The sequence below is a fragment of the Amaranthus tricolor genome, chromosome 17 (assembly GCF_026212465.1).
Source record: "Amaranthus tricolor cultivar Red isolate AtriRed21 chromosome 17, ASM2621246v1, whole genome shotgun sequence".
Classification (NCBI taxonomy): Eukaryota; Viridiplantae; Streptophyta; class Magnoliopsida; order Caryophyllales; family Amaranthaceae; genus Amaranthus; species Amaranthus tricolor.
Genome location: NC_080063.1, coordinates 14,542,283 through 14,569,983, shown reverse-complemented (window position 1 = coordinate 14,569,983; position 27,701 = coordinate 14,542,283). Strand labels below are relative to the sequence as shown.

Sequence of the window (27,701 nt, the reverse complement as noted above, 5' to 3'; positions counted from 1 at the left end):
AATAAATTTATTTTCAGCGGATCGAATAAAAATTAATTTATTTTTCACAATTTACCAATTTATATATTCACTCTAATAAAACTATTAAAAAATCAACATGTGAAGAATGAAGTAATTGTAAAAATCAATTACACGTACAAGCTACTTACCTTGGTCCCGAGACTAAAACTTTGAACCTCTCACTAGCGTTAAAAATTTTACTAGAGCTAATACCGAATTCAGAATACTAATATACAGTAAGTTGAATATTTAAAAACTAGTTAAAGCTAGGAATGGTCATAACTCATAAGTTGGATTTGAGTCTATTCAACCTAACTTGGAAGTTAAAACTATAAATTTTTGTGGACCTATACTTGGACCATAACCCATAGGATTAAAAGATTTTTGATTGGGACCCAAAACCGTCAAACATAATGGGTCTAAGGTGCCAAATGAAGTCTAAAATCTAAATGAGTCTTGATTTAATTATTCAGACTTAAATTTTTTACATTTAAAGGTTTTATTAACATAAAATGAATTTATGGGTTGCATACTTGTATCTAAAATAAAATAAATAGGTTTAAAACAAATTAAAATTAATTTTGGGTTATATAATAAGTTTTGTCTAGAGTAATTATAATGATCTAAGACGGATCTTACAGGTCTGAATCTTAAATCGATAAGAAGATCCTAGACCTAGATTCATGTTTTTTGGAACCATACCCTAAAAATAGAAACGAATCTAATAGGATATTAGATCATGATCATCCCTAGTTAAAGCCCTCATAATACATCCAAACAACAGCCTGAGCGACATCACCTTGCAACAATAATAATACCCACGGTAACATTCACCATCAACCACTTCGTAAGTGGTGAAGAAATTCTTGTTGGAATCATTATTAGGCGTGATCCTTTTCTGAAAGTCTAAGCTCACTAAATCTTTTTAAGGGTAGTTAGGATTGATCTAGAAATTAAAGGTGAAGGAATGTTTGGATTAATAGAGTATAGAGCACGTCAAGCATGGCTCCGACAATCACTTTTAGTTATTCTTTCATTGAACTCAAGGCTCGGTGATGATGAGTATCGATAGAGCACGTCAAGCATGGGCGACTCAAGCTCTTCATACTAGTTTTGAACAAGGGAACACCATATGTTAGCTGAAGAAGGCGTAGACGCTAAGTCAAAGATTAGTATGGCCCTTTACCGTTCATTTGCGAGCTTCATATATAAGCACACAAGGGCATAGTGATTAGTGAGCATGAGGGATAACAAAACTATTTTCTTCATCATTGCTTAGATAGGGTGAAAAAGGTGACAATTTACATTGATTTCTTTCCCTTTTCGTCATACTTTGACGCTGCTAATAAAAACTTATGTCGGGTTAACTACCTAGCTTCTACCCAGTATTATTCTGAGTCGGATTCCATGTAATTGCCCATTGCCTTCAATCCCCTTGGTCTCTGCAATAAAAATACCAAATACAGTTAGTCTGTGTTGTCACTTCAGAACATGATGTGTAGAAAAGTTGGAAAACAATGCATAGAACATGATGTGTTCCCCCATAACATATCGAGTTCTCCGATTATTAGGATCAGAATGGGTTTCAACTTTCATATCATGTATGTTCATCCATGGATGTCAAATTTTCAGATTTATATACTTGAATAAATTTAAATTGGCTAGGAAATGAATGGAAGGGCTACCACTGTAAAAATTTTGAGACTGAGACGAGTTAAAGAAGTTTCGCATTGGTGTTTGGTTATAAATTACCTTCTTAGAGATCTTTTTTTCTCTGACTTCATATCGCTCCAAAGTTAGATCACACAACCATCCGCCAGGGCTCACCAACTGCACAAAAAATATATACACATAAGCTAGGAAGATGCAGTGCCAGAAAATGAATAATGGGTTGACATAACTTGCAAGCTAGTAATGAGCCGAGAAATAAAAGTATAAAACACATTTAAGATAAAAACATAACGAGGTTACCATTTGAATGCTAAGCAGAATTCAAAGATGCTTTGTTCATTTGTGAATTGCATCTATTTGATATTATGACATACAATTGAATCAATGGGTATTACTCATGTTTAGTATATTGCCACATTATTTAGCACATCTCTTTGATTTATAATGACAATATTACTTCTGCTGAAGAGCTCAACTATTATTCTCTTTATTGACCTAACTTCACCTTTATGTGCAAGGGGACGCCAGAAAATAAAAGTTAAGGAGGCCAAGAAAAGCAATTTTAGCAATACATAAACAAAAAAAATTCAAGAACCAACTAAAAAATAAGCCGCAAAAGTAAATTCTAAACGACCCAAATCTCTTTGTTCACCTAACAATAACTTCACCTTTGTGTTTTACACACTAGCATAAGTTTGTTAAAATTACTCAATGTCTCCTACATGACGTATTTTTGTTGATTCAAAAGTTTCTATATCAAATTATATACCCAAATCTCTAAACACTAGCTAAACAAGACTCAGGCCATTCTCTAAATTCTAAAACCTCATCTTTCCTGTAGTATTTTTAATAATCTCAATCATTGATTCAACCCTTTCGAGGTTCAAACTGCATCTTTTGATAGAGAGCATTGATTTACTACTTGAGTCAGCATGTAATACACATCGATTATGCATTAAGATATGATTTAACAAGCAAGGATATTGGAGTATAATAAAATCCTTACTCATCCAAAAATAAGAATTACTCTCTCTTTACTACTTTTATAAGATTGTCCCAACTAATGGCAATATGGCATTGAGATAAATTACAACAATATTTTTATAAAATTGTCCGAAACCAAATTACTCTCTCTTTGTCCGTTTGAATCATCCGAAAACTAAACGCCACTCATTTAAATACTGCATCTTTCTGTTGAATCAACCAAAAATCAAACACCTAAAAAAACTCACTCTGATTTCTATGAGATACTACCTCCGTTTCAAAACGATTAACTTTTCATGCAGTTCAATACACTAATTCAAACATTAATGTTTATGTTATGTATATATAAAATTTATATTAAATCTTTGCATTTAGACGAATTAAACAATATCTCACTTGACTTATCACAAACTAAGAGTGATGAATAAACAGTGTAATATTTCTAATTGCAAGTAATATACTCAACGGAGATCAGAGGAGTACTTTATGCCAATAGCTAAATCAGTATGAAATTTGGTAAACATAAGTATAAGTGTATAACTTATCATATGATTAGGACCTAGACTTTAAATGACAAGATTTATTTTAAAATGTATGATTGTTCTTGATTAATTTTGATATGGTACATTAATTAGACGCAGAAAACAGAATTAAACTCACTCAATATAAAAATATTACCTTTATCTCTAAAATAGAAATGTAATATAATGAAAAGTGTGATAATTTTTAAAGGGACTGAAGGAGTACTAAGCAAGTCAAACATAATAAAAAGGGAGTAATGTACTATTTTATTATTATCAGATATAATACTTAATTTTGCGCATTTGTGATTATTTTAAAGGAAATTCCACATGATAGTATACAATTTTCATGAAACGCCAGTGGTCGCACTTTGTAAGATTTTATTTAACTGTTATAGCATTTTCCATTAAATTCTTGTTAATTCCTGTTTAATTCATTCATCATTTTATAAGATTTTTCTACATGATAGCATTTAGTTTTTGCTCTCAAATGTTTAATTCACTATTTCAACTTTAAATTCACCGATTAATTTGTCTAACGCCTTTAAATGTTATAACAATTTTATTTTCATTCAAATTATTGGCATTATAAAGTTCTAAAAATGTATTACAAACACTAATAAATAATAAGCTCAAAAGGTGCATTCCAAGCACTAATACATAACTACACATTTAAGGGGCGTTGGATAAATTAATTAGTAAATTAAAAGTTAAAATGGTGAATTGAATATTTGAGAGTAAAAACTGAATGTTACCATGGAAAAATCAAATCAACAAATATTTAACGAAAAATGTTACCGCAGTTATAGTTCATAAACTGAATGCTACCGTGTCGAAAAATCTTACAAAAGTACTACAAGTGGCGATTCATAAACGCTGAATGCTACCACGGTGGAATTTCACTAATTTTAATTGGATTTTTAAAAAATTATAAAATCTTGATATAAATTAAATTTACATTGTGATGAATCGATCCAACTACACTTTTGCAAAAAAGAGATGAGGATAAAGGGAGTAATATTTATGAATTTTTTATGCTGACTAAACCCTAAGAAAAGAATTTCTTTTTAAAAAAAAAATGAAGCAGTTGAGAGGAAAAGACGGCTTACATTGAGGTTACGTTGAATGAACTTAGCACGTTTCTTTGGTCTTTGAGGAAGTTTAGAACCCTTTATAGCCATAAAATCCTCCTCTTTTTCCTTATTTGTTAAGGCGATTACAAATTTAGGTGGCCAAACGACGTCGCTTCCACCGCCTGAAGATGACCCGCCACCTTTTGTCTCTGACGACGTCGTTTTACCCCCACCGTTTATCATAGTATTCTCGTGATGATTGTGGGCCCCACCACTTTTCTTTTCTCTCTCCGGTGAGCCCAACCCTTTCATCCCTCCTCCTCCACCACCATTATTCTGATAATTATTATTCTGCGTCTTCATTCCCGATCCACTCTCTGAATTTCTGCATCCAGAAATAAAAAAACAAATAAAGCATTAAATAATTAAAAATATTCCACCTCTGATTATATTATGCGATTATACGAATTTAACTTTTATATTAATATTCAAAACAAAAGATAAAAATTATAAACAATAAAAAAAAAAAAAATAAAGTTGAATTTACAAAAATAACCTTAAGGTAGGTGAAATAACGTTCGGATAAATATGTAAGGGTTGAATGGTCTTTCTCTGATTTTTTAAAATCTGAAAATGTGGAGAGAGAAAGAGAATAATAATTTAGGCGTTGATGAAAATGTATTGATAGTTGGGACAAGTGTGATTCCATGATAATAGTAATAAGTTTATCAGGAAAGCAATGGAAAAAGATGCTATTTCTGGACCGTCTGATTATGGTGATCAATGTTTCTAATTGGAAAAGAAATACTACGTGTTCAAGTATGAGCTTGCTGGTTGTTTTAGTAATCTAACGGTCTGTATATAATGTCAATTTCCACGTGGCATTAGATTTTTAACTTTTTAAAAAATTGTAAATGATGGCGACCTAAAAACAAAAAATTATTGTAAGCACAAATGATCAATAAGTACAAAAAAAGACAATTACAAATTGATATATATATATATATATATATATATATATATATATATATATATATATATATATATATATATGTATTTTATGTATAAATAAAATTATCTAAATATAAATATAATTACAAAAAAGTCCGGACTAGGTGTGTACAAGTAAGGATATTTTTCATTAATGCAAATATAATTAGGAGTATTAAATATGATTTTTTAAGCTAATTTAGATGGTAAAACATCCTTAACCAAATTAGGATATAAGAAATATTGTGGCATTTATGAAAAAGAAGGACAATTATTGATTTCCATGTCATAATAAATAAAATATGAGGCAAATTTCAATTACAACTTTCAACAAAGGCAAAAGGTTTTCCCATTAACGATTGAAAATATATGGTAGATGACAAAATTAATGTAAAGTACACGAACAATAGAAATAATCAAGACAGAACAAAATTCAAAGATGCATCCCATGAAATCAAATTCCGATCATTTGAGTCATAGTCAGATTTAAACAATTCATAATTGAGATCATTTAATCGGGGGTCAAACATTTTTTTTATTTTTACACTCAAAGTAAGTCAATTAAATGCTGAAATTTTTGCATGACTTGAGGAAAATTTAGACTATTGATAAAATCTACATAAATTCTTAAATAAAAGAGTTATAGTTAGATTATTTTTATTGTGTGCTTATCTACTTATAATACTAAAGTTTAGATTATTAGATCAGTATTTTGGCAAAACGGTGCCATACAATACAAGCCGTAAAATCTATAATCATAAGTGATTTTGATCAAAATAACATCTCAACGGTGATCTAACATTTGTCTTGCGTCTTTAAAATGGCTCACAAGATGATGAGGCCAATTGATAAGCTAATTTATTGATTAATTGATAAAGGAGAAATGCCACTATTATTCGGCCTATGTGGGCCGTTAAAAGAAGCCAATTGCAATACTAGACACTAGTTGCCGACAATAAGGGCCCATCCACAAATCATAAACTTTTTCACTCAGTCACGTGTCATCCTTCACCACGTAACAAGATACAGCCGGTCTCCTTAGAGATCGTCTATTTGAAAGACGTTTTTCAGACTAAGTTTATAAAACTTAATGCATACTTTCACTCTACATTTTTTGTTGTGGGCCGACCTAATTTGAGATGATTTCTCCAAAAGATCGTCTTTCACAAGAATTTGTAAACTAGATATTGCACCAATGCATCTCAGCAAATGTATGTAAGAATTCCTAAAACCAAAAATTCAAATTAATAATCTCGCTTTGTCTCAATCCTTCTATTACCTATTAATTGAATGACACAATCCCTATATCCACTTCTCAATTATCTGATTTCAAAAAACCAGATAAATTTAAAATCCAATAATGAATGATTCAGATTGAATATTTACATACACACCTTAATTAAAATATATTATTATTGTAACAAGTACTAGACAACCCAACTTAACCCAAAATTGGTATCTAATAACTAGTTCTTGGATCAAATAATGGCGAGACTTTTCTGTCACTAAAAAATTTGCCTCATTTAACTTTAACTAAAAAGTTTTATAAGATAAATTTAAAGAGACAAAAAAGTGCAAGGTTGTAGAAGCAAGAAAAATCATTTCTCTACAACTTCCTTTGCTACATTACCTTCCCGCAAGACCGGTTTTGAGGGTAAGCAAAAAGAGCAATCGCCTAGGATCCAAGCTTAGAAAATACTCCCTCCATCCCTATAAAATTGCACCTATTTTATTTTGGGTGATATTTAGTAGAAAGTGAAATTTGGTAGAAAAATAAGACAAAAAACAAATAGATGATAAAAATTAATGGTCAAGATGAAGAGAGAAAATAAGCTTGTGAGTGAGATTTAAAGGAAAAAAGTAGGGCATTGCCAAAGAAAAAAGGATGCAAAATGAGTGGGACAAACTAAGATGGAAAGAGGTGCAAATTAAGAGGAACAGAGGGAGTACCAATTAGGTAAATATAGGTACTAGATGGTTTATTTTCATCTTATGGTTATGTATTTTGTTCTTTCCATTCTCAATGGTTCATCTTCCATCCTTGTTTGTATCAAAGCATTCTTTTTAATAATAAAATTTTTCTTCATCTTTATAATAAAAAAATAAAGCACCCAAAATGTGAAGCACCAAACTTGAAAATGTCATTGGATTAACGTGCAGCTAGTTCTAAGGCTGTAACTTCACGATTCCTAAGCAATAGTTAAGTGATTGAGTGATTGACCATATTTTTTTAGGTCACTCACATTGAACCTTCAACTAGATTATAAGATTATGGAACGTTAACTCAATATATAAACTAATCAACAAATTTAGGATACAAAGTCGAACTTTTCCTTTTTACTTCTCTGTCCCATTAAATTTGCTACATTTGCTATGAAAAACTCATATTTAGATGCAAATGTAGCAAATTTAATGAGACAAAGGAGTATTTTTTAATTGATTGTATGATGCTCCTAAATGATCTTGTATACATTTTTTGTTTTTAAAAGTTGGGACTCACCTTTAATTCAATTGTTTTGTTATTTTTCTAAATAAGAAAATAGTATAGTCTAATTTCTTATTTTCAAATATTGTTTTGAAGTAAGTCCAACTTTCAGAGAACAAAAGGTTTTACAAGGCAGAGCATGCATAAATGAATTTAAAAACAAGGCAAGTTCAATTCGCTTATCCAAACTTGGAATTGGTTTATAATTGTTCTTTCTTCTATTTATTACTTACCACTATTAACGGACCACCTTATAAGAGCGCACAATGCTACAAGCTCAAAGTAAAGATTCAATGGCCATCCTTAACCAGAGGCAGATGTCATTTAATGGTTAAGCTTATGATTTTCAAACAAGAGGGTGGGAATAGAATCATGACCCCTACTTACCACTATTGACGTATCACCTTATAAGAGCGCACAATGCTACAAGCTCCAAGTAAAGATTCAATGGACATCCTTAACCCGAGGCAGATATCGTTTAATGGTTAAGAGTATAATTTTTTAACGGGAGGACGAGAAAATGAATCATGGCCCCTAGGTTTTTGTTTCCATGGGTCGTAATTGTGAGTCTAGAACCAATAGAGATCTAATTTTAAACATATTCTTTCCCAATTGATTAATCTATAGATAACTCTTCCTCCCAACATTCCAACCCCTATTTTTAGCTTCACCTAAACATATAGGATTCTCATCCAGAATACTAATTAAACTAGAAGTTTTTTAAGACGAATGATGACAATACCAACAAGGCAACAACCAATATAAAAGCGAAAAAACAATCGGATCATCAAACCTAGGATATTACTGTAAAAGAAGGTACCTGGGTAACTTCAGATTGATGATCCTCAAAATAGCACCTCGGCCTTTTATGAATTAAGAAAAGGGATAAGAATGCATCCTAAGGGTGGGTATCCACTTAAGAAAACCAAAATAAAGCAACAAGTCTGTATCATAGCACTTAGTTGAGGTATGGAAACCACAAACAAACAAATAATGCTTGCGTGTTATCACCCATTTCTGATAGCCATTCCACCACCCACCCCAACTAAAGGAAACTGACAAGAGAAAAAGAAAAAATTGAAATTGATGCCATACACTTGACACAAAAAAACGACTTATTAAAGGACAATTAGGCATACCATCTATGTAACTAAACATCAAATAAGTGTACTTCCACCAAATTCTAATCACCCTTTCCCCTTTTATATCTCCTAAGTTTTTATGATCGTCTACTAACAAGGATATTTTTCTTCACAAGATGTCATTATTATTGGAAAATTCACCTAGAAAGAGTATATATAAAGGTTGATTAAATCTTGTAAATAAATATTTTATGCACTTAAAATTACAGATTTCATGCCTATCTTTTAGGGAATTTACAGTTTGTTATCTTTAGTTTAATTTCATGCATATTCATAATGAATACAAAACCTCCCATTAGATATAGTTTCCGACCACCTCACCTACCCGTTTTTTAACCCAAAAAATTTCAGTCGAATTTCAATCCAATTTTCGGATTAATTTTCAGGTCGGATCAATTTTTTTTAGGTCTACTTTTCTCCAATAAATAGTCTATTACGAGACGAGGTCAATAGTCAATGACAATATTAGTTGAATCAAGCTCATCTTCTCCACACAACAACCTTTGGTTCATACTTTCACACAAAATTGTTAATTAATTAATAAAAAATGATAAATATTTTCCAAGCAACTTCCACACAGAAAGCAAGCAGATTTCCCATAATTCAAGACAATTTAGATTAAAATATATATAATCAAACCCAAATCAAGAATTCAGTAAGGAATATACCTGAGGACCCGTGAAGGAGGATGAGCTGGAGAAGCAGGCCGTTGCCGGAGATTAAACCCGTTGGTGGTATGATTACCAGTACCAACTGTACCATTATTGGTATTATTGTGATCCGATCTAACAACCCGCCGATCCACCCGGGCAGTAATCCGGGTGGTCGGAGAAGACTCATTTTTAACCTGGATCTTCATACACCGGAGACGTTTCCGACTACCCCACCGCAAAACCAAATCGGTGGAATGGGGAGGCTTGATGAAACCGTCCCCAATTATGTGTCTTTCCCTAAGGCTAGTTGTGGTACTAATATTATTATTGTTGGTATTGTTGTGGGGATGCTGATTCTTCTTTACCACTTCCTTTTCCATCTACTACACCTGTCCCCATCATTAACGAAATATAAAGATGTCCATAGATCTTGTTAGACTTCAGCATTATTGACTAGAGTTAATCAATATTATTAGGCTTAATTAACTGGGGTTAGAATATTATTACAATTTACTATAAATGATTAAAAAGAAACTTAAGAAGGTGCTGGAATTTTTCAAATAAAAAATTTAAAATGAAAAATCACTATTAAACGCAAAAGGCTAAAACACTGAATAATATTAATGGTGACGAAAATAAAAGAGGATCAGGACGTCAGAATCCATTGAAACTTAAAGGTCTGTTTCAGCAACTTGCCATATAAATGAAAATGAATTTCATAAAACAAAAAAAAACCATTATGAAAAGAAATAAAAACACAAATATTTTTTTTTAGCTCGTTAAATTAAAAACAACAATACAAAGAAGAAGAGTAAAAAGGAAAACCCGAAGAAAACAATCAAATAGAGAATCTCTATGAGATTAGCTTTGAAGTCTTCAACTTCAATACAAAACAGGGGTGATAAGTTTATACTTCTTTCCAAAAATAAAACATGCTTCACTACGAAATTGGAATTGGAGCAAAATTACAATCGAACATTACTCAGATTTTGCAGCATAATTGCTGGCGAAGAAAAGAACTGAAAGAAGAGAAATTTGACAAAATAAGCTCCATTGAAGAGTAAATTTACCAAAAAAAATTGCCATTGAAAAGGGTGAACTTCTTAGGAGCTTATTATAAGGAAGTTGTAAAAATATTATGCTCAATGTTTACTGTAACTTCTATCCATGTAATCCCATCCTTTATCAAAATAAGATCCAACCCTGTTTTCTATCTTGTTTTATTGAACAAGGAAAATTCTTGAAGAAAATAGACATATAAGAGAAAATTTATGTAGAAAATCGCCATTGACGAGTGAAAACTTCTGCAGAAAGAGTCCTTGAAAAGGGAGAAGTTTTGCAAAAATGGCCATTAAAAAGAGAAATTTTGCAGAAACTCGCCATTTAAGAGAGAATTTTGCAGAAAAACCTTCGTAAAGAGAGATATTTGGCAGAAATCGCCACTGAAGATTGATATTTTGCAGAAAATCGCCATTGAAGATTGATATTTTGCAGAAAATCGCCATTGAAGATTGATATATTGTAGAAAATCGCCATTAAATAAAGATATTTTACAGAAAACCGCCATTATATAGAGATTTTCGCTGAAAATCGCCATTCAATATAGATTTTTACAGAAAATCGCCATCAAAAGAGATTTTTTTTTTTCCTTTGAATCACCACTGAAAAGAGAAAATTTGCAGAAATCGAGGACAAGATAGAGAATTTATCTCTTCATCTCTTCAAATTCAATTACAAAGTTGAAGAAATCAACGAGAGTGAAGATAAAAAACTTTTCTTTTAAGGAAAACATGAAATCCAGAAACTTGAAAGCAGAACTGAATCTTGAAGTATTCAGCCACAAAAAATTAGTGGTGGAAGAATCATGTAGAAGAGGGATAAATGATGATTAAGAAGAATTTTAGTAAATGCCTCACCTGAAAAATAACTTAAAGTCTTTAAAATGGAAAACTTAATCTCAGGTTCAAAATTTGAATCCGAACCGGCAAAAAATGCAGAGGATTTTTCCTCAATCTTCAACCTCCTGCCAAAATTGAAAAAGAAAGTTAAAAGAACTGCAAAATTGAAATTCAATGTTACGTAAACAGTTGAAGAAAATCATGAAATCAAGCTAATTCAAACCAGAAACGGAAGAAAATAGACGTGAAGAAAAGACTTAAAAGATCGGTACCAGTAAATACAGTTAATTCCTCTTTCAATCGAGCTTTTCAATGGCTGCAATACAAATTTTTCAACACAAAGTCAATACTTATCGATGAAGAACAAACCACAAAATGGAACCAAAATCAGTCTTTTCCTTGCTTATCGCCATAATTTATCTCTTCAAATTCAACCAGAAAAATGAAAAAATCAATCCATTGAAAAACAGAAATTGCTGCAAATTTGAAAAAGTTCATCCGTTTTTACAAAAATTTTAAGTTTAGACAACCTTCAAATTTAACCAATTGTTCAATCAACTCAATCTCCAATAACAATATTCCCCCCAAAAATGAACCAATTATTTTACTTTCAACTTTAGTTACTCTATTTACAAAAAACATGTTAAATTTCCATTTCTTGTGATGATTATCAAAAGTTATGAACCTCACCAAAACTAAAATCAAATGTCGATACAAGAAGCGTCAATCGTCAACTACATAGAACATCCACTACTCATTTAAAATCAATTGACTCTGTTCTTGCATTTTCTTCCAGAATACTTTAAACAATAATAACACCAAACAAAATCAAAACTTGAACAAAATTGGAGAAAAATGAATGAAGGGTGTAAAAATGAGAGAGAGAAAAAAAATTAGAGAGAGAAAACAAGAGCTTGAATGATACAGAGATAGGAGAAATGTTCTCTCTCTTCTTACACTACTTATATACACCCATTTCTCACAACAATCTCATCTTTACATCACAGCTGTTGATTATTGTTTTGACGGTCAGGATTTCGTTTTATGATGAACCGTGACGAATTTTGTTACCGTTTAAGAGTTAGGCTGGTGAACAGCTAACGCCGTTTACAGATCTAACAGAATCTTTAATTTTCCCATTAAAAAATAATTGTTTATATCCTTTTATTTAGTATTTTTTTTTTAAAGTATTGAATTTCTCGTTCACCGAAGCAAATTGAGGGCGTTTAGTGGTGTGTGATATTTTAATTCTAATTTTAATTTTTAATTTCATTTTTAATTTTATTAATATTAATTTAAATTTTTGATTTAAATTGGTGTTTAGTTGAAGGTTTGATTATTTGTTAATTGTGGTTAGTTGTGATTATGGTTAATCTTGAGTATGACGAATCATGAATCATGCCCTCTTATTTTTGGATCAATAAAACGTGGTCTATTATATTACTGTATGGCGCATTGCAGACTTCTCTGATTTTACTAGAGGTAGTATTTATTTTATGTTGAGAAAATTAAAATTCAATTTATCCGTTTGAATATTTTCAACAGTAAAAAAAAATTAGAATTATAATAACTGTTCTAATTCAAATTAAATGTCTTTAATTATTTTTTTATATTTGTAGATGCACTGTTTTAATTTTAATTATCTCTTAATGTCTTTGGTAACAAATTATATAAGCAAAATATATTTTAATTTATAAATTAAGAGTAAAATACAAACTAAGACTGATTGATTAATAAGGCCAAAAAACAAATGAGAACTTTGATTTGAATAGGATAGATTATAATCTAAAGGAAAAAATGTGACTTATCTTTTGCTCCTCTGATATGAATAACATCATTTTAGATTTTTTTTAATAATCCAACCTATTATAATCCTTTCCTACCCCTTTGCCTCCTTTTCACAACCTTTTATTACTTCCTTGGAATAACCCACCTTTTCACTTCTACCACGTGTAAACCCAAATTTCTACAACCCATACGATGTCACCTTGAGAAAACTATAATACGGGAATAATCTGTGTGTTGTCCTTTCATTAACTCCAACCAATATCTATATAATACAAGATGGTAACCGTAGAATTAGTAAAAACCGTCACCAAACCGTCACCAAAGATAAAGAAACTGCTGAAAGTGTGATAATGAAACCGTCACCAAATATCTGATGTGTACCGCGGGGCGCGGAGTGCACATATCCTCAATACCCCCCCTCAAGTTGGAGCATGGGGTTCAAAAATGCCCAACTTGGACATAAGTAACTCAAATTGGAACTTTCCGAGAGCCTTAGTGAAAATGTCCGCCAATTGAGAAGAACATGAGATGTTGTAATCAAACTGTCGGAAATAGCATCCCGCACAAAATGACAATCAACCTCAATGTGCTTTGTACGCTCATGGAAAACCGGGTTTTTGGCAATATGCAAAGCAGACTCACTGTCACAAAAAAGGGGAATAACTTTGGGATGATGAACTCCCAAGCTCAACAACAAACCTTTCAACCATTTCAACTCACAAGTAATGGCGGCCATAGCCCTGTACTCTGCTTCAGCAGATGATCTAGAATCCGTATGCTGTTTCTTGGTCTTCCAAGAAATTGGAGAATGCCCAAGAAACACAAACCAACCTGTCAAAGACCGACGAGTGAGAGGGCAAGCCGCCCAGTCAGAGTCACACCACCCCTGTAAAGAAAGCTCACTGTCTGCACTCAACAAAATACCTTGTCCAGGAGTACCTTTCAAATACCGAACTACACGCATGGCAGCCTCCCAATGATCAATGCGAGGCTCCTGCATAAACTGAGACAAAATATGCACCGAGTATGCTAAATCTGGGCGAGTTACTGTAAGATAAATCAGACGACCCACAAGCCGTCTGTAAGGCGCGGGATCCGAAAGGCGATCTCCTGTAGCTAGACCAAGTCTGTGGTTTTGTTCCATAGGAAAGCCACGAGGTTTCGCCCCAAGTAAACCGGCCTCAGAAATAATATCCAACGTATACTTACGTTGACAAAGAAACAAACCCTGTGAACTTCTAGCAACTTCAATACCCAGAAAATATTTCAAACAACCCAGATCTTTCATTTTAAAACAGTCACTAAGATATGCTTTGAAAATACCAGTGGCAGCGGAATTATTACCAGAAATTATGAGATCATCAACATATACTGAGACATTTATTTGAACTGTGCCTTTAGTATAAGTGAAAAGAGAGTAATCAGAGTAAGATTGTAAGAAATCATACCCTTTCAAAGCATAGACCAACTTAGCAAACCAACAACGAGGGGCTTGTTTCAAACCATACAAAGACTTGCGAAGACGACACACCAAGGACGGATCAGAACTCTCAAAACCAGGAGGGAGTTTCATGTAAATCTCCTCGTCAAGATCACCATGAAGAAAAGCATTGTGAACATCCATTTGATGAAGTTCCCAATTCTTAGAAGCCGCAATATCAAGGAAAGCGCGAACTGTAATCATCTTAGCAACGGGAGCAAAAGTCTCATGATAGTCAATTTCGACCTGCTGATGATTGCCCAAAACAACCAAACGAGACTTCAAACGTTCAACTTCGCCATTAGACTTGAACTTGATTTTGTAGACCCACTGGCTACCAAGCGCACGCTTACCCGCGGGTAGATGTTCCAAAGTCCAAGTTCCATTGTCCTCCAAAGCATGTATTTCATTCTGCATAGATTTTTGCCAATCCAAGGATTTCATATCCTCTTTAAAAGATTTTGGTTCCTTGTCAATCACAAGGGCTGCAATAAACTTCCTATAATTCACAGAATACTTATGACAATGTATGTAATGTGCCAGAGGATAAGGATTACCTGAAGAAGCATGATTAGACCGAGAGTTTGAAAGAGACGGATTATGAGCAATGACGGAATGAGTAACAAATGGTTTCCCAAAAGGATCAACAAAATCACGGAGCAAAATCGAGGGATACTTATCCCGAAAACCACGACCCAAAGGCTCCGGAGAAGAGAAGTCAGTGGTAGGCTCAGGGGACAATGAAGTAGTGTTGTCTGGCTGCTGTGGCTGCTGATCAGCAGCTGAAGGAGAGGAAGACCCGCGCTCCTGCAGTAGTCCATTACCTACGCTCGGGGAATCTGTAGCGTATGGAGCTGGCTGCTGCAAAGGAGAAATAGCTGGCTGCAGACTGTCCGCATCTAAAGTTTCTAAAGTCTCAAAATCCAAAAAATCATCATGAACAGGAATAGGTCCATCAAAAGTATTAGGAGCAATATGGACATCTTCCGGGGATCCAAAAGGGAACACATCCTCAACAAACTTCACATCTCGGGAAACAAAAAACACCTTTGAATCAAGATCATACACTCTCCAACCTTTCATACCGTAAGGATAACCCACAAACACACATTTTCTACTACGGCTAGCAAATTTATCGCCATGAGTTTGCTGATTATGCGCAAAACCCAAACACCCAAAAGTACGTATGGCATCAAAGGAGGGGGGTTTGTTAAAGAGGATTTCAAATGGTGTTTTGTTATGTAAAAGTGGAGTTGGTGTGCGATTAATCAAATGAGCAGCGGCAAGGACACATTCCCCCCAAAAGTAAATAGGTAATTTGGCCTGAAATCTCAAAGCTCGGGCAACAAATAAAATATGTTTGTGTTTACGTTCCACTCTCCCATTTTGTTGAGGCGTACCCACACAAGAATGTTGAAAAATTATTCCAGTCGCATTGAAAAACTCAAACAAACAATTAAATTCATTACCATTATCACTTTGCACGATTTTAATTTTTTGATTAAACTGACGATCAACCATTGCAACAAACATCATAAACATTTTAAAGACCTCCATTTTATCAAGAAGTAAATAAATCCAAACTGCTCTAGAATAATCATCAACAATTGTCAGAAAATAACGAGCCTTACAAGAAGAAACATGACTATACGGCCCCCACAAATCACAATGCACTTTTTCAAAAATTCTAGAAGCTCTATTAGTACTCAAAGGAAAACGAACTCTAGAGTGTTTAGCACGCGTACATACTTCACACCCCTTATCTAAAACATCTCTATTATTACGAAGTTGAGGAAGCAACTTTACTACTTTCTCGGAAGGATGACCCAAACGACGATGCCATAAATCCAGGGACGAAGCTTCAATCGCACCCACTTGAGGAACCAATTCCGTATTGCTAAAATAGTATAATCCGTCTCTCCTAGTTCCCGTCCCAATCAGATCCTTCGTTGGGTCCTGTATGACAGAAATGTGTTGAGTAAATTGAACAGTACAATTAAGATTGTCATTAAGCTGTGAAATAGAAAGCAAATTGCAACGCAAATTAGGAACAAATAAAACGCCTGTGAGAGTGAGTTTATCTGACAAGCGAACAAAGCCAATTAAAGAAGCATTAACAATGTCACCATTGGGCAATCCAACAGGACAATTAAAACTCTCAGTGTCGAACAACCAAGAAATATCTCCTGTAACATGATGTGTAGCGCCGGTGTCAATGATCCAAGAGGTGGAATCAAACTTAGGTGGCGGCGGTGGTGGTGTTTCACCGTCCACCATTTTACTGAAAAGATCCTTGAGAAAAAAAAATAGTGTTTAACGTGGCTCTGATACCATGAGAAAACTATAATACGGGAATAATCTGTGTGTTGTCCTTTCATTAACTCCAACCAATATCTATATAATACAAGATGGTAACCGTAGAATTAGTAAAAACCGTCACCAAAGATAATGAAACTGCTGAAAGTGTGATAATGAAACCGTCACCAAATATCTGATGTATACCGCGGGGCGCTGAGTGCACATATCCTCAATACACCTTCCATGCCAACTCTACCATCAGCATCTATCGTGAGTCCTGACCCCACAAATCCACAATCACTTTGCGACTTCTTTACCTGGCCACTTCAAACCAGCGCCACCCCATTGACAAAAGAAATAGGGTGTTTGGCGAAGGGAAAAAGAAAGGGTAAGAGTGTATCGTAGGGTTAGGTTTATGACTTTAGGTTCTAAGGTGGTGGAAAAGGAAAGAATTGAGGAGGGTTACGTGATTGGGGCTAGAGGCTTAGTTGCACAAAGGTGGCACAATGAGAAAGGTAGTTGTGATAAGATGTAGCTTGGTGGGAGGGTTAGGTGGCACAGGAAATGGTGGAAGAGATGAGGGACATGTTTTTAAATTTTATTTATTTATTTTTTGTTAACAATAGGTAAAAGGGTTTAAGGGTACACCGCGAGCAAATATTTTGTAAAGGTTGAATTATTAAAAGAAAAAAATATGCAAATGAGGGATTGTTAAATGCAAATGAACTAAATGTGGGAATAATGGGATAAACTTTTCCTATTTTAAAAAGTACATACTAAAATAAAATAATATATTTGTATATCACTATATGTAATTTAATGATAAATTTTAAATCACAAGTTGTTCTATATCACTATGATTCGTCTCATTGTAAGATGGGATATATTAGACTACAGTGATCTAATAATAGTCCGAATAAAAAAATTCAATCAAATTTTAATAGTATAATTAAAGTCGTTGATTATCTACTAAAAACAAATCAATCTGAATGAAAAAGGTTACGGACAAAACTGCTAAACTAGTGATGCAGCTAAATTACTGAAAGTGATAAAAATTGATTGTCATAAATCCTAATTTGTTACTAATGAAGTTGAAAAAGAGGAGAAAATTAAGAATGAGAGAATGAAAATGATACAAACTGATCACAAAAAATCCTAACTTGGTTTTGTTATACATGAATGAAAGTATGGAAATCGTCCCATATTTAAAGAATTTTTTAGGGTTACATAAAATGTTTACCTAGTTTGTTAAAGCACATTTTGCTTCTTAAAGCATCTAAATTGTTAGCCATTAGAAAATATTTGCATAGAGTGGCCTAAAAATCCCTAACAATGATCTATGATGCCATCAATTTTTTACACTTGTATTAAATTGACTCTTAAAGTACAATAGAAATATATATATGTCCCTTTTATTACAATAGACATAGACATTACTCTTCTCCCACTTCAACATACAAGTATACAATTTGTATAAGTGAGAGAAAAGTAATATGTATTGTATGTTAAAATAGAAGTGTCCACTTGTTCAAATAAAGAGTTGCTCAATCTAGTTCTTCGAGATTAGATGCTATTGAAGATGGTTGAAGGAATTAAAGATCTTTAAATAAGCCTATAAAACAAAATTACTAACCTAGAGGAGAAATCCCAAAATATTTCTCTAACACTTAAGTCAGATAAGAATTGAATATAAATATAAAAAAATTATTGCTTAGAGAGAATTTGGAGAAACTTAAAAATGACCTTTTATAATTTGTAAAGCTTACCTTATATGGATTTTTGAAGGTATTTATATAATAATTGGATTTATACAGGATTTATATAGACAAATGATAAAAATTTAAAACAAATAAGTAATTTTAACAAAAAAAATAAAATAAAAAAGAGCTTTGGGTAAACTTAATTTAAAAAATAAGCGTCTCCATGTCTGAGCCTAAGTTCAAGTATGTTCGCAGTTACTAACAGTAAACAAAAAAATTGGTCAAAAAAAGTTAAAATTATCTGTTCGCAATTAATAACTGCAAACAAAAGGGAGACAATTTCATCACGTTAGAAAGAACAATTTCTTTTTGTTATAACTGCTAACAAATAATTTTTTTTTTGTCTTTTCTAACGTTATGACATTGTCTCCCTTTTGTTCGCAGTTATAACTGCAAACAAACAATTTTGACTTTTTTTGACCAACTTTTTTGTTCGTTATTAGTTATTACGATCATATCTGATCTATATGATCTTAGGCTCAAACATAAATATATTTTTGAAATTAAATTTACTCAAAACTCATTTTTTTTAAAAAAACTTTACTTATTTATTTCAATCTTTCGACAAATGATGCAACATACAGATTTTTTTATCAATAATTGAGTTTGACTATCTCATAGAGTCATAGACTATCTTTAACTTGGACTTGACCAAGTTGTATTTTCTTTGACTTATATAATGAGGTATAAATTAGACCTTGGACTCAAAACATTAATATTATTTACTTTTTTTATTATAATATTCTAGAATCTCACTAAAAGAAACACAAGCTTGAAGCATATACTCATGGAAATTGTTTTCACGGAAATTGTTTTATAATCAAATCAAACACTGTAAATAAAGTTTAATACAAATTCATTTATAAAGTTTCCTATTTACAGGTAATGTAGTTACAAGGAATATGTATCCATGAGAGAGACTGAAATCTTCAACCAACGAGAAAGAACACCAACAACATAAGACAACATGTTAATTGAAAGTTTTCCCTTCGAGCCTTTTATCAAATTAGTTTCTTTGAACGGTATACACATCAAGCGCTAAATCCTTTGATTAGAGAACTCCACGGGCCAGAAGGAACACTTGGACATGCCTGTGAAGATGCTTCGGCCATCTGATCAGTCGTGATTCCAGCATTACATATGTTTGCGAGGGAACGCATGTGCTTCATTCCGTACTGAGATAGAGAACCGCAATACATCTCAAAAGTTTTAACCTAAGTATAAGAGGTGAAAGTATCAATCAAGTTTGTAAATCTCGAACATTTACCTAGACGACATCTAGGAGGTTATTCAAGTAAAATGAAAGGAATTTAAAACGAACGTTGAATTTAGGAGGTCTTACCAGCGTTCTAAGGCATCTCCAATCATCAACGAGGGATTGTCCAGAGGGGCGGACAGTCTGAAGGACTGCCGGACCCTTTTCTATCCCAAACAAAAGCTTCCCGACAAGTGTAATGCTTTGATCTAAGTGAACTCTATGCGACATTGCCTCCATAAACAGTTTCTGAGCTTCTGCCTTCCTTTGCGATCCTTCAGGAGCCTTGCGGAACTATAGACAGAAACACAAACGTATAAATGTAAGCAAAGATTTCAAGAAGAAAATTGACGTATTTTTAATAGAGTTGAGAATTGCAAATTAGTACTTCAGGCCTGCTATACTTTTACGCTTAATCCATAACACTCATACACCTCTCATTCGCCGCATTTGATATTTGTTGCTACTATTACCACTTAAGGTTAAGAATGGAAGAGTCTGTTAGGTTTCTAAGCTGCTTCCTGTCTCTATGATATATGTTGTACAGAAAGAATCAAACCCAGCATTATTTGTAGGAATAAAAGGAGATTCATTTCCCTTGTTAGGATAACACCTCGACTGGATATGAAAGTGAAGGAATAAAACAAATTTAAAGAAAGCAATTCAAAAATTTGTAAGGATTTATGAAGTATATAACGCGAACTTGGAGTGAAAGTGAGGCAGGTATACCTATGACAGGTATATCCAGTTGGCCATAGTGGGTGAGGACGAGTTTAAATGCATATTTAGGTGGGCAGGCGTGGGTATGAAAATTTCACCTGCAATAGGTGGTGAGTAGGTGGCGGGTATGGAAATTTTAGGTGGGTATGAAAAGAGCATACCGCATTTACATGCCCTTTTTGCCATCCCCAACTACAAAGTTCAAATATTGGAGTCGTCAAATGTTGCATTCCTTGCTGCTTTCAAAGTAAAAATGTCTCTTTCCAATTTTAAGAAGATTTTGCATAGAAATACATGAAGAAAACTAAACTATATAACTTCCAAGTTACAACTTTTTCCCTCCGTTCCCATTGCCAATCATATTGCTTTACAAACTACGGAAATTGAACTCCTTTTTCTCTCTGTCCTATTTATACTCTATCCATCTACATTCTACAAAACTACTTCTAACATAGGTTTTCCCTTTTCCCTCTCATTCTCCAACCCTCCCATTCTTTCCTACTTTCCTATCAAAACAAGCTGTGAATGGAAATGGAAAAGGAATTGGAATAGTGAAACAATACAACTGCAATGCCTTCACTACAGTTCTTTCGTACTTTCCAATCCAAACAAGCTGCAAATGCCTATAGAATTGCAAAACTTTACAAGGACACTTGCACTACCATTGACTAGCAAGAAATAGATACAGCAGTGAAGTATACTAAACCATATGATACAGCTGCAGATTATTATATGCCTTACAAATGACCAAAGCGACTAATGGGGTCAAAGTTATCAATGCCTAAGAAGATATCAAGTTAGTTGACCAGTATGTAAAGGGGTTTTAGAGTACCAATGCATAGGAAAAAAATAAGCTAGCAGATAATCATTAGAATTAAAAAGATTGGGGATATTTAAGGTTAGAGTACAAGAACCTTTTCCCAAAAGTGGACAAGATCAGCATCCCGTTGGTTAACAGCTTTTGAAGACACCGGGCGCAATGCGTTATCATCAACAAACGTAAAATTATCATTAGCAGGATTTGTACCCATGTATAAGTAGACTTTATCTTTGCTAAGTTCTCTATCACCGAACTCCAAAACATGTGAGCCATAATAGGAGCCTCCATTGGCTGTCCTCTTCTTAACCTGTAGTAACCAAGATAATGTCACCACACATGAAAATTTGTCTATGGTACTCAAATCTACTTGTATCGACACCTAAAACAGAGCATAACTCAAAAGCTTATATCCGTTTAGAAAGCACAATCATAAAAGCTTAAGTTCTCACCAGTTCATATTGACGCTTCAAGGTTTCAGTCCGCAAGTTGTGACTCTCACTGTTCACAAAAAAGTTATACGGAATCTGAAAAGTCATAAAAGAAAGGGAAAAAGAAGGGCATGGGCCAAGAACAAACATTCAAATAAACATTTCTGTTTACAAATCGAACTTTAAAAGGTCCAGTACATAAAGCTGATTAGTGATTGAGCACAACACCAAACCCAAAAAGACCCAACCCGTTATCCCCCAACCTGAGAACCTGATTTGACATATCTGTTTACAAACACAGACAGATAACAAAATTTTAAGGTTGAAATATTATATATTCACAGGCAACACAAACTAATATGCACTCTATTACATATAGCACCATCTAATAAAAAAAATCAAGATTACTGATCTAATAATACGCAAAAAATGAGCATTTTTCCTCTAAAAACAAAACAAATTCCAGCTATGCAAGGGGGGATATCTTCACCAAGCATTTGAATCTATACAATGCACCCTCCATCCATCTCACTTTACCCTACCTCTCATTGTAGGATGTTCATCTCATTTTGCCCATTTCTGTGTTTAGAAACTTTACCTCACTTTCTCCATCTCTCTTCTCCTTTTACTTTTTTCCCAGGCCCCCACCATTTTCCCACACCCAATAAAAAGCAAACCAATCCAACCCATATGGGTAAGATGAGTGCATAAAAAAACTTGGTTTCAAGGGTCATCCAATTGGACCACTATGGAAAAAAATTCCGAAAGACACATAAAAGTAAGCTTTCACAATGTTTTAGAGCCCATCAAGATGGCCCAAGAGAACAATGTACCCTAATCCTCTTGCACCAACCACAATGAAAGGGTGCTTGGTCCATATATGTGTGAAATTATGAACCAACATCTTACTGCAAGAGAAAGATTCATTCTTGTCATGAATCAATTCACTTTTGACTTTGTTAGACATATACTCACTTGAATGATCAAAATATGTCAACTTGCACATAGTTATTGGCCCAAAAACCCAAAACTATAAATCAAAGCAATCACAAGTGGTTAGCTTTATTACAAACATTAGCTAATTTGTTGTATTAATATTTTTAATCTGTAGCAATGTCCACAAAAGTCTATCTATTGATCACTACGTATTGTGTATTTCTGTACAACAACATAGTGTTCACATTCTTAGACCTATGAACTTTGCACACACGACCAATTCCAGCCATAGAATCATAACTCAAAATCAAGGGCTCTGAAGGGGGAACAACTACTATACCGTGAGGAGAAAAAACTAAGAGAAATTAGAATGGTTGGATTTTACATTGAAGGTGTACTTTATACCTGTCTTCCATCCAAGCCGCACTATACATATCACCCAGACATGTATCATACTCAGGAGGAGGACTAGGATCATCTCCAGGACAGTAGGTCCCCCAACTACTCTCTACAGCATTGGCAGCAGTGGTAGCATATATATTCAGCCCTTCAGGAAGAAGACCCTCAAACATGCTTCCAGACTCACAGGCCTCAAGATAAAATACCTAGCCATTTCGAAAATAGAAATTAATAAGAATCGAAAAAAACTAGGGGGATATGTCAGGCACCAACAAAACCATAATAGAAGAGGATTCTACAAAAGGGGAAACATGTTTTGGAGAGGAGAGGTCTCACCAAGCTCTTATAAGTCCTAGATGCATGCTTTTTCTTCAATGTTTTAATCAGATCATCAGCATAAAGGTAAGGAACGGTTGGCATACCTGAGCAAAGTACAAAACATTAAAAGTCTATTTCTTAAGAAAATAGGATATTTTATTGAGCACTATTGAGAGTAGCCGGCACTAAAAGTGAATAGAATATCAAAAGTGAACTTAACACAACCATATGGTTCATCTCTTAAAGGAAAAACAATAAAAAAAGAGAACATCGACAAAGTATCATTGTGTGGTCACGTAACGTTGCTTAATTAATTACTTGTGATAAGTCCATGAGGAGCTTAATAATTAGCAAGTATAACTACAAAATCACTAAAACATAAAATCCTTGCCATAAAAGATGTGTTTGATCGGTCGACTTGAAGGAAAAGAACAAGAACAACATAAGTCCAACTCAAACGTGTTTTAGAATCCATCAATACAAATTTATAGATGGTTTCTAAAAGAGATTAAGGAATTGACAACAAAAAAAACAATTTTCTCGAGGCAAGATGACCAATGTCCAGGAATAGAGTTCAATAAGAGTATTACAGCTGTGACAAAAGAAAGTCTTAAACAAAACGGAACTCAAAATAGCTTGATGAGTTGTAACAATATGTTTCCTGATATGCTGCTATACTCGAAGAAATTTACAGCAGTCAAGTGCTATCATACAATAACAATTTTTATGATATTAATGAAAAAACGAGAAAAGCAAACTGGCTTCCACCAATGAAAAATGTATCAGTTGCAAGAGAGCGATGAGCTCAAAATACTAACCAAGCACGCCAGCACCACCATGGTCTGAGTAGTAGATGAATATATGATCATTTGGGCCGCTCTCCACCACCTTTCCACTACCACCTGTGATAGCTTTTTTGTCGCCAAGTAAAGCAGCAAAAAAGTTGTGGACAGTGACATTATCTCCAGTATAATCCTGCAAAACGTCCAGCAAATGAGATTCTTTACAAACTATATTCATCTACAAGCCATAGAATGATTAGGCTTACAAACTACCTTTGGGACTCCTGCATAGACATCAGCTCCATATGGGTTATTGATGATGGTCCCAGGTCTAGGATTCTCGTCGTTGTAGGCAATGTCATCATACATGAAAACAATAATGTTTTCTTCTTTCAAACCACCTTTCTTCAATACTTGGTAAGCATGACAAACATCAGCCTGTACAAAAATATGCAAATCATCAAAATCCACCAAACAAGGAAAAAGTATCAGAAAAGTCAATTTTTAGAACATCACTATTGTACCAGCAAGCTTTAGATTATAGCACTTAGACAATTTAATAGACACGAGACAAAAACAAAACAGTCCTTAAAGATCGAAGTATCAAATTATATTTAAAATCACAACAACAAAAACCAAAGCCTTAATCCCAACATACGAGATAATTTGAAATCAACGGTAGCAAATTGGTGATCCTATATCCCTATCCCCAGATCCCCATAGCACAAAACCCCTTAAGGCTTAACCCAACCCACCAAACCCAACCACATGAAGAAGACATCTATCAAATGCATTTGCTTCGGGAAACATACAATAAATAGAGTCAAGATCATGGAATAAAAACTCGCTAGTTACGTTTTGTAATGGCATTATGTAACATGTTTGAGTGTTGCCACAACGTTAAATCCTATTATATAACGTTGTATGAATCTTCATGGTTAGAATGCAGCACTGGGGTCTGGGTGTTATATAAGTATATAACGTGTTACGTCAATATTTCACCGTTACAAAATTATTTGTCAAGAAGAGGTTGTAGAAAAAATTCTTCTAACATCTTCCTAATTTGTTTAAACAGTTCTTATAACATCTCCCGTTAAAATTTCATTTACAACAACAATGTACAACATTCCATAACCGTGGGGTTTGGGGGATCGGATGGCAACCTTGCCCATGTTAATGATAACACTAAATTAACACTCATTAACTTTAGTTATTAGATATCACTTAAATTATTATTACTAATAAATTTAATAGTTATACAAAATAATTATCAAATAAGTTAATTAGTTATCTGCAAATATAATATAGCTATATGGGCATAGTATTGCATAGTAATACTAGTTAAACAATAAAATGCAATTATAAGTTCAAAACTGTCCTACGTGATTTTTTTACAAATTCACACAGCTATCTGCCACAATTTGCATTGTTACTCTCGTTATAGCTGTTTTCCACAACACCCCCGACCGTCTCCGTAAACGCATCCGCACCGATACAATTTCTTTAAACACAAAAAAATCATGAAACTTACCCTGCCCTTTTCTAGTAAAAGCATCTTTTTCATGGTCAAATTGATCATAAACAAGGATGGTCTAAATGAACATAAAGAACAATACCCACTTTGCTGAACAAGATGCAACGCATACTTAATTCAAATCACAATTTCAGTAAGAAATTACCACTTATGTTAATGAATAGTATTCATTGGATTCTATTTTCCTTGCATGGTTATGAACATATGATTGCTCTATTCTACATTGGATTAAACCGGAGTAACCATTTGACTAACATTAGCAGGCAAAGAAACTTTAATTTGATCTTCATAACAGGTATAAGCAAAATTTTATAACATAAACTAAAAACTCAACCGAAAAAATCAAATCATCACACAATTAATCAAGTAAAGATAAAAAAATCAGTTTTAATCAACAACAAAAAAAATATTTGCACCCAAAAAATTCCAATAAATAAAAAGTCAAATTAACACTCAAGTAAAATATATAAAATGCAGATTGCATAAAATTAAAAAAATACCTGATGTCGGTAATTCCAGAATCCATTAGAGCCAGCAACCAAAATCGCCCATCTAGTCCCTATAGAATCATCATCATCAACATTTTTGAAAGCATGATCAAGTATCTTAGATCGATCAGACGGTAATAGAATGAAATCATCGGCAATCTGACGGCTTTCAACGAGTGAACTCAGTAGAAGGAGTAGGAATAACGGTGCGCCGGCAGCACAGCGGATCATTTTCTCCGGTAACAAAAAAAGGAAGGGGGATAAAGAGAATATTGAGACTTTTGATAGATTTTATTTTATAGTGACAAGAATTTGTGGTCTTTTGTGGTGGGATTACGTGGAAAATTAAACGCCGTTGATATATTATTAATGATGTTTGGTGATGAAAATCAATGGCTGTGATGCTTGCGGTGTTGTTGGAGCCTGGTTGGAACTGGAAAGGGAAATTCAGGATTCGTTGAGAATTGACAATTGAGATAGCTTACGGGGGAAATTTCTACTTTTTCTGATCGTTACTAGTAGTTGATTTTTTTTTTAATTGTTTAAATTTAGAATATTGCTAACAAATGGACCCACTTAGCTATTTATAATAATAATAAATAAACTATTCTCTAATAATATTTATTTTGTTATGAATGGTATCACATGTGTGACTTGAGTGCACAATTGAAGTGTGTATTCATGTGTGTGACTTTTGAGTTGTGGAAACCAAAAGGGTATAATTATGTGGGAGAGTATTCACGGGAATTATTGGTGTTACTGAAGATTAATGAAAAAGTAGAAAGGATTTGATTTATGTTTGTTCGATCAGAATTCTGACAGAGGAAGCAGAATGGTCGCTCGACCTACCCGCTCGACCGAGCGAGCCTTATTGGTAGGTCGAGCGGTCAGACAGAATGATCCAAAATGCATCTGATGCTCGCTCGACCGAGCGAGCTCCTTGTTCCGGTCGAGCGGATCCTCTGATGTGCATAGGATGCTGTTTTTCGACCTTTCAAGTTCTTTGAATTATTTCATATTATTCATTACTCTATACTAATACTATATTCAAGTGAGCTATTGACATTCATGTACCTAGTACTATATATAGAGCTCTCATACTCACACATCAAACACATAAAACACAACCCCTAAGCCAAACACATAGCCTTTTGTTTTTATCTCTTACTCAATTGTAATTCTTCATTTGTAAGTGTTGTTTATACATTCTTGATATAATATAAACAGAAACTACACACCACGGAGGACGTAGCCATCATTGGGTGAACCTCCTTAAAT

The 27,701-nt window shown here is 33.6% G+C and overlaps 2 protein-coding genes across 4 annotated transcripts; both read right to left on the bottom strand.

The window, feature by feature from the left end:
- Nucleotides 1-556: 556 nt before the first annotated feature.
- On the bottom strand, nt 557-12,347 carry LOC130803965 (uncharacterized). 3 transcript variants are annotated; one of them, XM_057668211.1, is made up of 9 exons: nt 12,108-12,347; nt 11,690-11,733; nt 11,436-11,542; nt 9,535-9,908; nt 8,545-8,587; nt 6,870-6,949; nt 4,286-4,634; nt 1,753-1,830; nt 557-1,442 (listed from the first exon to the last, which is right to left on the bottom strand). In XM_057668211.1, the coding sequence occupies exons 4-9, from the start codon at nt 9,897-9,899 to the stop codon at nt 1,389-1,391; spliced, it is 969 nt and encodes a 322-aa protein (XP_057524194.1). In that variant the 5' UTR covers nt 9,900-9,908; nt 11,436-11,542; nt 11,690-11,733; nt 12,108-12,347; the 3' UTR covers nt 557-1,388. The 3 variants fall into 3 exon arrangements, with proteins under 3 accessions (XP_057524194.1, XP_057524196.1, XP_057524195.1); XM_057668213.1 differs by lacking the exon at nt 6,870-6,949; XM_057668212.1 differs by lacking the exons at nt 6,870-6,949; nt 8,545-8,587.
- A 7,178-nt stretch (nt 12,348-19,525) lies between these two features.
- On the bottom strand, nt 19,526-26,925 carry LOC130803964 (vacuolar-processing enzyme-like). The gene is made up of 9 exons (XM_057668210.1): nt 26,436-26,925; nt 24,675-24,839; nt 24,438-24,594; nt 23,638-23,723; nt 23,308-23,507; nt 21,988-22,036; nt 21,633-21,845; nt 20,086-20,292; nt 19,526-19,957 (listed from the first exon to the last, which is right to left on the bottom strand). Exons 1-9 carry the CDS (start codon nt 26,652-26,654, stop codon nt 19,775-19,777), a joined length of 1,479 nt encoding a protein of 492 aa, XP_057524193.1. The 5' UTR covers nt 26,655-26,925; the 3' UTR covers nt 19,526-19,774.
- Between the last annotated feature and the right edge of the window lie 776 nt (nt 26,926-27,701).

Coding starts and splice junctions, on each gene's coding strand:
- LOC130803965 (XM_057668211.1), bottom strand. CDS start 9,899: ATGGAAAAGGAAGTGGTAAAGAAGAATCAGCATCCCCACAACAATACC. Junction 8,588..9,534: donor CCTCCTTCACGGGTCCTCAG/GTATATTCCTTA, acceptor AATTCATAAAAG/GCCGAGGTGCTATTTTGAGG. Junction 4,635..6,869: donor AAAACCGGTCTTGCGGGAAG/GTAATGTAGCAA, acceptor TTCTGGATGCAG/AAATTCAGAGAGTGGATCGG.
- LOC130803964 (XM_057668210.1), bottom strand. CDS start 26,654: ATGATCCGCTGTGCTGCCGGCGCACCGTTATTCCTACTCCTTCTACTG. Junction 24,595..24,674: donor TCTATGCAGGAGTCCCAAAG/GTAGTTTGTAAG, acceptor GACGTTTTGCAG/GATTATACTGGAGATAATGT. Junction 21,846..21,987: donor TGAAGCGTCAATATGAACTG/GTGAGAACTTAA, acceptor TGGTTACTACAG/GTTAAGAAGAGGACAGCCAA.